Genomic DNA, 10,940 nt, shown 5'->3' on the forward strand with positions numbered 1-10,940 from the left:
CTAAACCCCCCCACCCCCACCTCACCTCGGCTTCTTCTCTTTCCTCAGTTTATACTTTTTCTCACTTCAGTGAACAGAAACAGTAAAGAACCAAATCACAACAGCATTCTAGAAAAAAACCCTTTTTTTTTCAAGAATAATTCTCTGTTTTCATGGATTCTCAAGAATCCCAAGCGGGTCACCACCAAAATCAACACCATCATCAACCCCAACACCCCCAATTTCATCACCAACAACAACATGGCCACGGCCATGGCCATCATCCCATGATGATGGCCAGACCACAACACCATCAGCATCACCAACAACTTCAACAGCAGCAACATCACCACCAACATCAACAGCAGCAGCAGCAAACTAACACCTTTGGTTTACCTAACAATGTTCCAACACATAACAACAACAATTCTGCAATGATGCAACAGCTTCAGCACCAGCAGCATCAGAACCAGCAGCAAAATTCTGGTTTTCCTTTTAATTCTGTGGTTAATACTGCTTCTGCGGCGGTGGCGGCGCCTCAACATAATCTTGATTACTCAGATGCGTCATCTCCTAGGGCTACTGGATTCAGCATTGAGCCTGCTAGGAAAAAAAGGGGCCGACCCAGGAAGTATTCTCCTGATGGTAACATTGCTTTGGGTCTCTCGCCTACTCCTGTTACCCCGATTTCATCTGGGGTGCCTCCTACAGATTCTGGAAGTGGTGGTGGTGGTGATGCGGAGGGTCCTTCTTCCGAGAATCCTTCGAAGAAGGCCCGAGGAAGGCCTCCTGGCTCTGGAAAGAAACAGCTAGATGCTTTAGGTAATTGATTTACACTAGTTTTGAAATAAAAAAAAGTCTTTTTGGGTTTCTTGAACTTTTTTCCTACAATTCAGTGCTTGCAGTAAGTAATTGTTTCTTTATGGTTGACAGGTGCAGCTGGAGTTGGGTTTACACCTCATGTGATCACAGTGAATGTTGGGGAGGTAAATTTTGTTTAGTTGTTTGGTTAATCTTCTTTTTGGTAAAATATATTAATATTATCTTTTTCTATAAATGTTATTTTGTTTTACAAAACGTGCTCATTAACCTACTGAATGTGCTCAAAAGCTTCTCTCCACATTGTTATATGTATGTTTTAGATCATGTTTCTGCATTATATACTTTAGCTTCAAATTGCTTTACTTGATACGGAAGTATGTGTTTTAGGTGAAATAGCCAATTCCCTGAATTTACGGAAAGGAAAGTGGCGCTCCGTCTCCTTTACTTTTCGTTTTGTCGCTTTGGCGGATACATGTTGATTGACTGACAAGTGTTTTGAGATTCATATGATCTACCATCTTGTCAGAGTTTGTAATAACATGGGGATTGGACTATTTCTATGATTTAAAGATCTCGTAAAAGAAAATCAAGGATTTTGCCACACACGAGGTCAAGAACGGAGTGTAGTCATATACTCATATCTGTGTAACATGAGAAGTAGTTTAGTAGATCCTTCTGTGCGATATCATTGATCCAAAGGCTTCGAGGGATTTGTCTTGGGGCTTTTAGATTTAGGATTGGCCATGGAGCTCTAAATGTCATTAGAGGCGTACTTGAGATGTGATTATCCCTGAAGCCAAGTGTAAAGCAAGTTGAGTTCTTGCCTCGTTTGGTTGTTCGTTGGTATCATATAGGCACAATGACTCTAAGGCATGCGCCTCAAGTGCCCACATAAGCTCACTATAAGATGGCTGTTTTAAGCAATTAATATAAGAACCATGAAGGAGATGATATGGATGGATATGTTAGTGATTATGAATAAGATAGTAGAAATATAATATACGAAAACTTGCCGGTATTATGAATTAACTTAAATATTTGCATTGTTACATCTAATGTAAGGAAAAAATGATATATGCAGGTGATACCAATTAGTTGGGATTAAGATTTATTCATGATCGTGTGTTTTCTAGGTTTCTTATAGGCTGTCAGAGATTCATGTATGCATTATAAAATAAAAGGAGCTTCCTTACTAAATAGGTATGAAGAGGCTAGAATGAAGAGTAATAGATATGTGTGACGTTGTTGATTAAGATTGAGTTGTATTCTTAATCCGTTTTTTTGTTATGTAATTCTTCAATGGTAATAAAATTTGTCTTATTTACCCAAAAAAAAAACGGAGCTTCCTTAATAAAGAAAATGAAAATAAAATATAAAGAGCTTCTAGTGTTTTTCTTTTGAAAAGGCAAGGTAAAGTGTTCTTTTTTTTTTGTTTTAATTACTCCTGTTGCACTTTATGTGACGCTATTTCTTTATTAGTTTGCTCCAAAAAGAGTCACATTTCTATACTAGGAAACAATTTAACTTTAAATTTCCATTTTACTGTTAAGGAGTAGTTTCTGTAGGTACACAAAGGTTATGGCTTATTTAAGACCACAATTTCAAAAGTCTAATTCCATTCTTAAACCTTTTTTGTATAGTTAAATTACGTCACATATTGAAATGTAGGGATATTTTATATAATATTGGACTGTGAGTTTAAATGGACGGACATGGACGGTGATGGTTCATATAGCCGATCACAAGTTGCATTAGGGTGAGGCATTGGTAGGTACCTTGTGTCTTGAAACTTGAAAGTGTCGCTGTTTGATAACTTACTTGGGTGTGAGGCATTGGTAGGTTCCTTATGGCTTGAAGGTTACTCACCCTTAAGGCACAGTAATTGTTTTCTATCATAGCTGATAGATTCTATCATTATTGCACAACATTTATATGAAAGCTACACTTTCTGCTAATGCCTGCTTTCCATCTCACCAATGCCTGAGAGGAAAATCTGTTTTTTTCTCCAGCAACTGCACATACCAGATAAGTAGTCCATTGAATATTGCCTTTAACATTTAAGGTCATGCTGGTTCACAAACATGCAAATTTTATGTTTATGAAGAGTTCCTTTTTTGTTTTGTTTTGTGGGGGGTGGGGTGGGGTGGGGGGGGGGGCGATATGGTAAATTCCATGGCCAAACCCATATATCTGGAGACCTAGGGGAGCACATTTTTGCTCCCTTGGTAACTTGAACCCCCAAACCTTATGGTTGGAGATGGAGAATCTTCGCCACCAGACAATTCCCCCCTTGTCAATTTTCTGACATGGGGTTGTGCATGATAGTTAAATTGGGAATTGAATAGGTCAGCATGCGGGAGTGCTTTAAGAGATATCCTGGACATGGGAAGACAAGACTGGTGTTTTAGGAAAACAATAGGTGTTATATTGCATGAGGAAGTGACTGGGACGATTATAGATTGTTTTAATCGCTTTTAAAATATGGATTTTGAAATAAAGACCTTATTTATGCTTAACCGTACCACTTTTTTTTTTTTTGGAATTAATCAACTTACATTGCATTTTATCTCATTTTGTAAATAATATATCGTAGAGAACCTTATGTTTTGGTTGTGTAAGTAACTAGGGTTTCCAGCGTGTTATTTCAATATCATATTGGTGATTGACATTGTCTTTGACAAGTTTAAAACGACAACTGATTGGATGGATATACTTTTCAGCATTGGAGCAAACTTTATAATGAGTGGCTTTCTTAAGATAGATTGCATGTGCCTTATCAAGATTTGTACAAAATTTCTTGCACCTTGGTTTTTTATGCTGCAAAACAAAAAATAATTGGGTAGAGGTTATACACATCTTTTGACAAGGTGTACCCGTGGTTGATACATATCTTTAATTTTTGTTACCCGTGGTGCTTGGATTTGTATCTACTAAAGGGGCTTGGTGGTGGAGTGCATATTTTGCATCATTTTTTTTTACAGTTTTGCAGAACATTGATGCAGTTTGATGTTTTGTTTTTCTAGCTTTATCCGTACTTGTTAAAAATTGACCTCTGTTAAATTCCCAGTCTTGTGAATTTTCAGTTGACTATGTGATATGATGTGAATCTGTTTCCCGTCTTCAGGACATAGCTTCAAAGATAATGGCTTTCTCCCAGCAAGGGCCACGTACTGTTTGTATTCTATCTGCAAATGGAGCCATCTGTAACGTCACCCTTCGCCAACCAGCAATAGGGGGTGGCACTGTTAGTTACGAGGTTTGTATGCATTTTCCTTGAGACTCTACCTGTAATGTTATCTTAATTCATATAGTTATCGGTAATATGTCTGTGCACTGGATTTAATGAGAGAGTGGTTTAATTAATATGCATTTCCATCTTATGTACACATGGAAAAAGACTCTTGATGTAGCATAGTTTGGAATATTTCCTGTAATCCTGCTAAGTTGATTGTATAATTGAATCCTCTTTCAACAAATCTAAATCAAGGCAGAAAACCACTAGGTGCTAGTGATTTCTTCCCATCTGCCAAAGCTTTGTGAGCAGAGTTGCGTGGTACTAAGCTTCTACCCTAATTCTCGACCTCCACACTCTCCTATCAAGGGTCATGTTCTCGGTGAGCTGAAGTTGTGTCATGTCATGTCTTGCCTGATCACCTCACCTCAATGCTTCTTCGACCTACCTCTACACCTCCTCAACCCACTACGGCCAACCTCTCACACCTCCTCACCAGGGCATCTACATAGCTCTGTTCAGATGTACGAACCATCTCAGCCTCATTTCCTGCATGTTAACCACCATTAGGGCAACTCTACCTTGTCCCATATATTTTCAATCTTCATTCCTAATCTTATCTCTTGGTATGTCCGAAACATCTCAGCCTCATTTCCCTCTTAACCACCACTAGGTCCACTCCTACCTTGTCCCAAATATCTCCATTCCTAATCTTATCTCTCTTGGTATGTCCGAACCATCTCAGCCTCATTTCCCGCATCTTAACCACCACAGTGGCCACTCCTACCTTGCCCCAAATATCTTCATTCCTAACCTTATCTCTCCTAGTATGTCCGCACATCCATCTTCTCAATATTTGGTTGCTAAAATGAGCTAGCATTTTAACCTTGCCAATGACAGAAAGATAAAGGTGCATTCTATGCCATAATGGTCTCCCTTCTGAAGGATAGTCTTTCAATTGGATCTACTCTCGTAGGTCGTTTCTCTACAGAGATTGATATCCCTCTTCCTTAAAGCATCTTTCTAATTCTCTTGCTTAACTTAGGCAAACCTGTCTCAAGGAGAGAAACTGACTAATTAAAATGCTAGTAAGGGGCGAGTGGAGATAATCACCAAAGCATTTAACGTGGTATCTACATCTATAAGTCCTTGCAACATCACTTTCCAAGCTAATAGCTGGTTAGACTGTTAAAAAAACAATTGGCTTAGTTTGATGCATGCTTACAAAACCTGGCCTTGAAAAGAGGAGACTTATAGTTTATGATGCGCATATGCCCTAAACTCGAATATTTTATAATCAAAAAACATGGTTCAGGATATTTTTGTGTAAGTTCTTCTACCAGAGCATACTTGTGTTTGCTAACCATAGGTAATAAGTTCCTTATTGCTTAAACAAGGTTTAGTTGGGGCCGATCATTTCTTAAAGAATCATTAGTTTGAATGCAAGATGCTTTGTGCTTCGAGTTGGCTTTTTGTTTTTTGTCTCCTAGAAACTTGACCAAACATGCTATTAGTCAGTTGATCACATGTGAGCAATTGCATTGGTTCTTTTTGTGCATGATCCTGTGGAGCTGAAATGGAAGCTTAATTTCATCATTGAACGTTTCTAGAACATGGTATTGTGAACCTGATTGAGTTGGCAATGGATGAGCTAGGTGGTTGATTCACTTGTAATGCATATAATTATATATTACGTATACTACTAATCTCATATGCTGTATGTATTTTTTTCTTTGGTAAGTAATCTCATGATATTTAACCTGCTACTTTTGTATGCAGGGTCGATATGAGATCATCTCATTGACAGGTTCCTTCATGCGGTCAGAAAATAATGGCAGCAGTGGACCAAGTGGTCTAAGTGTGTCACTGGCTGGGGCAGATGGTAGAGTAATGGGTGGTGGAGTTTCAGGAGTGCTTATGGCTGCCACACCAGTGCAGGTGCGCTCTATCTGCCTTTATACTCTTGCCCCTCTTGTTTGAGTTCAGGATGTGTCATTAAACTGTTTTAAACTCATGACCAGGTAATCGTGGGTAGCTTCCTTGCTGAAGGGAAAAAGCCAAAGTCTAAGGTGCCATCTTCGACACCACCATCCAATATGTTGAATTTTGGTGCTCCCGCCACAGGGGAGAGCCCCCTTTCTCAAGGTGATGCCTCAAGTGACTCATCTGAGGAAAATGGCGACAGTCCTTTCCAACATGAATCAGGACCTTATGGTAACGCTGGCCAACCAATGCATGGTATGTCAATGTATGCAAATATGGGCTGGCCAAAATCGCTGTGAAAACACTTTTTCTTTGTCGACATGACGTTGCCAAGGGTATTTGACTTCCTCATTCCTCTTGCAACAGAGTTGGCAGTTGATTCGCAATGCTAACAGGCAGAGTATAGGCGCTTCTTGATTTCTCAACTTGAGCTTATTTTCCTATTTTTTTTCTCCCCTCTTTCCAGTATGTAGTTAAGGTAAAAGGCATATGGCTGATTTACAGAAATCCATTTTCATGGTTTCTTTGGCACTATGGTTTTAGTAGTAGTATATGTTAGGTGATGTTTGGTTGAATATTATTTACTTCCAGATGGTTAAGGTTTTTAACTTTTAGGAATTATTAGATTGGGTAGAAATTCTTCTAAATGAATGGAGTATTTTCTTCACTTGCCTTCTGGTTAGAAATAATCAATTATTTCCTTTTAACAATCATGATGAGTTATCAACATGCCTGCCAATTATGATCAACTTGAACTCACGTTTAGTGTGAAAATGCTGATGATTCCATCTTTACAACGTGCTTCCTTGTCTTTATTGATGAATCATGAAGAAAGATTTTGTGCTTTTTACCTTTCGTCTAACCAGATTGAGAGTCAATTATTAGGTTAAAGATCAAAATGTCTTTTTATTTTATGACACTACAACGTCTTTTAAGTTAGAGTCTAACTATCTTTATTCTAAGTAACACTCGAGAAAGCACACGCTAAGCAGTTCTTTACCAAAGCCATGAAAGCTGTAGACGTGTTGTGGTCGTGGGGTTTGCAGTCCACCCACCCAATGGCCTACACCCTCTTTATCTTTGGTTCTATCAAAGACCCAACACACCTTAAGACATAGGAATACATAAATGTGTCATTGAATTTAGCTTTAGCTAACATTTATGTCCTTCATCTTTGGGCGTGCACAAGTAGACATTTGAATTTGTATAAAAGACACATGAGTCTTACATGACATAACACACGTAGGACACAAAATTGTCATGTAGAATGAAAGTGTACTTGTGCACATCTAAAATTGTAGAGCATAAACGCCAACTAAAACCAAGTTAAATGACATATTTCTGTATTATACCTATAGTTAAACTCTATCGATTTATGACTCCCTTCCTAGAAATATCCCTAGTGTTTTACATAATTCATCGACTTTTTAAAAAGCTAATTACACATGACTTTACTATCTCTAGATTTGTCTGCCTGTTAAGTTTCATAATATGCTACTAAGTTCAAATTACATTAGTTGTTACAACATAACTTAGAGCCTGTTTGGATTATGATTGAAAATATTAAACTTTAAATAGTTCGCTATTTCGACTAAAACGTATTGATAAGAAAATTTTCTATTAATATGTCCTTAAAGTTATTTACAAAAATTATACAATAAATTGTACAATGAGAAGAATGGACATTGAAAACGTAATCGAGAGAGAATTCGGAGCTCTATCTTGGGAAGAAAATATTGAGAATTAGCAATGATATTAAAAATAAAATAATAAAATATTTGATCAAATCCCATGACTAATTAATATCTATTACCAAATGTCTTATACAATAACTCCACATTTTATGTCGGGATTATTTCCTTATCCCACCGATCAAACGAACTAGTAGTAATGCTTTATTTACTCTACCTAAATCTGGTAATGTTTAGTTAGGATTTGACCGACCTATTTGGCATGTTAGTTGGCTGAAATTAAGTTGGAGTAGAAGGAAAATATGTGGAATTCAAATAAACTTGACCCATGAAATTAAGCTTATCCACTATTTTGTTATAATATATAGTTTTTCTCCTTCTTTTTTTTGATACGGAATGCAACTCGCGTTTCTTCTAAGCAATAATTAGACTTCTTATAATTTAAGTCCAAAATTTCTAAAGGAGTACTTTTTACCATTTCTTTGGAAAATGACATATTTCCCACATAATGTTTTATAAGATAAAAATGTTTCCTTTATAATTAGTTGCATATTATAATCCATGTTTACAATAATAATATATCCCCAGTATAATTTTACAAGTTATATTTAGAGAAAGTGGTGTACATAACTTTACTCTTATCTTATAAAAATAAAGAGAATATATTTGACACACTCAGATAAATTATAATCTATTTTTACATCATAATATTTATTCCTACCATAAAATAAAATCTGGAAACATAAGATTTATCCAACATTTTTTTTTTAATTCTAATTTTTTTCATGTTGGACTTTATATATATGAATTTTGTAGAATAATCTTACTTTCCTCTTTTACAAATTATTTTATTTTTATTTTTATTTTATAATTTTGTTGGTGCCCCATCCATTCAACATGGAAGTCGGCTTTGTTTGTTAAACGCGCTTTGAAATAATTGATGTGAACTCTGTATTTCCAATTCCAACTGGCTCTTATACCCCATATACACGTGTTTTAATGTAAGATAATAGTGATATTTCAAGTTAATGTGGATCCACCAATAAGGCTTACTGAATGGTTGGAAATTTCCGTCATTAATGAGAAATCTCAAATTAAAATTTTAGAAATAAGAAAATTTTTAATAAAGAGTATTTTCCTTTATAAGATTTTACATGATACGAATTTTAATTGATCGAGTAAACAGATACCACGTACCGATAATTACACACAAAATAGTGTAAGATAGGGACCATGACCAAGAGATATGATGTTACAATGAAGATTTTTCTTATTTTTTTTTGGAATTTCTAGGAAAATGCATAATCGCTACCCTTTAAATGTGTATTAGGTGAACTCGTTCATATGCAATAACTTGTCAAATTATATAGAAGATGTAAACCACACTTAGCAAGTTTGTTGTGATAATGAACTCGACCGAGGAACGTTATTGACAAAGACTCAAGGAGAATCAATCAATGACATCCCTTATGAGATACCACCTGCTACACCAATTTAGCCACCCTTACAGCGAGGTGGTTATAATTGAGATTCCTCCCCTTTAATCTGAGGTGACAAAATCAATCCTTAAGAACATAAATAATTTTCCTTAATGATTTTATCAAAGAATAAATCAAAATTAATTAGATTAGTAAATTCCGACTATCGAATTTCAAAATAATAAAAAGAAAAGATGGGGACTAAGTCACAAGGGCAAAAAAAAGTAGTAGTAGAATTGTCACCATATTATTTCACAAGTTTCATTGGACCTACCAATTTGTCTGTCTATCTGTCACCTTTCATATTCCTACCACTCATCATAAAGTAAAATTAAGGAAATTTTTCTTCTCACTCAAACGGCTCTCTTTCGACGAAAACAACCATTGAAAATTACACCAAACTATATCGTATACATAAATTAAAAAATGTCTATATATTCTTTGTTTTCATTTGCATATCTACACTAGCCGTTGGCTGGCCAATTCAATCTTTGCTACTCTCATCAAGAACTCTTCTTCCCTTTCTTTCATTTTATTCCCAAAATACCCTCCAAAAAAAGGTAAAATTATCTCATACAAAATACATATATAAGTGGCCATTTTCTAGCAACATATTGTTTTTTGTGTGTTACAATTCATGGATTGCATAGTTTTGCCGGTAGCAATCTTGACAAGGCGATGCTCGGGCCGATTATTAGGGTATAGGCCACTAGTGGAAGATGGTTATGATGATTCAAGTTATCCGGTAACTGTGCTGGTGGGAAAGGAAAAAAGGGAATTCTTGGTGGAGTCATTTGTGTTGGAAGAAAGTCCATTTAGAAGTTTGATTGAAATGGTGAGAAAAGAAGATAGAGGAAAAGTAAAAAAAAATAGAGGGAAAAAAGTGATTTATGTGGATGTTGATGCTATATTATTTGAACACATGTTGTGGTTGATGCAAAATGATTGCTCTTCTTTGTTTCAACTAAATCTCAAGGAGATCATTGATTTCTATGCTCAAGATATATAGTTGAAAAGAAGAGATAATTGATTACTTATTAATCATTATGAAGGTAACAAATTAAAGAGGTAATATATATATATATATATATATATAAGAGTCTTTTTTTAATTTCTTCCTTTTACCCTTTGTGGTAGGAGCTTTTTTGGTCTTAATTAACACTTTTTATATTATGGGGTTGTACAAAAAAAGTTTTAAAGGAAAAAAGATACTATATGGATATGTAGAAATAATTGATATACTTGGCAAAAAAGAATGTATACCAATTTTTAGCAATTAATTAATAGTTAGTATACTTTAATTTCTCTTGTATGTAATTTCCATCTAATATAATGGTGTTTTTTGGGTATCACATTCTTCGATCTGGTTGTATATTTATGCAAGTTTGATGATTATTTATTTCTTGTGTGCATCTCAATTAATTTATTAGCCCACAAAGAACTTGTTATTTCACACTAGATATCGAGTAACTTTGTCGATCAATATTTTGACAGATAGAAAAAAAATCACCTAATCTTTTTTACTCTATTAAAATTTAAACATGAAACCTGAATACATAATTCCATTAATGACCATGTGTAATGTAGGCGTTACTAATCTATACTTAGTTACTTACCATAAAAAAAGTTATATTACATTTAATTAATTGACCATTAAGTTAATTCGATGCAATATGTGAAATTACATTGTCTATGTTGTGTACTCATTATTTACTTATTAGCTAATTATTAAACTTTTACATTTTTATTTGACTA

At 35.3% G+C, this 10,940-nt stretch overlaps 2 protein-coding genes across 2 annotated transcripts; both read left to right on the forward strand.

The window, feature by feature from the left end:
- Positions 1-6: 6 nt before the first annotated feature.
- On the forward strand, positions 7-6,683 carry LOC102594904 (AT-hook motif nuclear-localized protein 10). Its single transcript, XM_015311100.1, is given in 6 exon segments — positions 7-801; positions 913-965; positions 3,926-4,057; positions 5,813-5,971; positions 6,055-6,284; positions 6,286-6,683. Coding segments are annotated over 6 exon segments (1,278 nt in total). The 5' UTR covers positions 7-152; the 3' UTR covers positions 6,341-6,683.
- A 2,938-nt stretch (positions 6,684-9,621) lies between these two features.
- Positions 9,622-10,537, forward strand: LOC102595240 (uncharacterized). The gene has a single exon (XM_006352787.2). The coding sequence runs from the start codon at positions 9,823-9,825 to the stop codon at positions 10,192-10,194; it is 372 nt and encodes a 123-aa protein (XP_006352849.1). The 5' UTR covers positions 9,622-9,822; the 3' UTR covers positions 10,195-10,537.
- Positions 10,538-10,940: the final 403 nt, after the last annotated feature.

This window comes from Solanum tuberosum, unplaced genomic scaffold (genome assembly GCF_000226075.1).
Source record: "Solanum tuberosum cultivar DM 1-3 516 R44 unplaced genomic scaffold, SolTub_3.0 scf00144, whole genome shotgun sequence".
Taxonomy (NCBI): Eukaryota; Viridiplantae; Streptophyta; class Magnoliopsida; order Solanales; family Solanaceae; genus Solanum; species Solanum tuberosum.

Excerpts from the sequence above, each read along its gene's own strand:
- LOC102595240 (XM_006352787.2), top strand. The coding sequence starts at position 9,823 with ATGGATTGCATAGTTTTGCCGGTAGCAATCTTGACAAGGCGATGCTCG.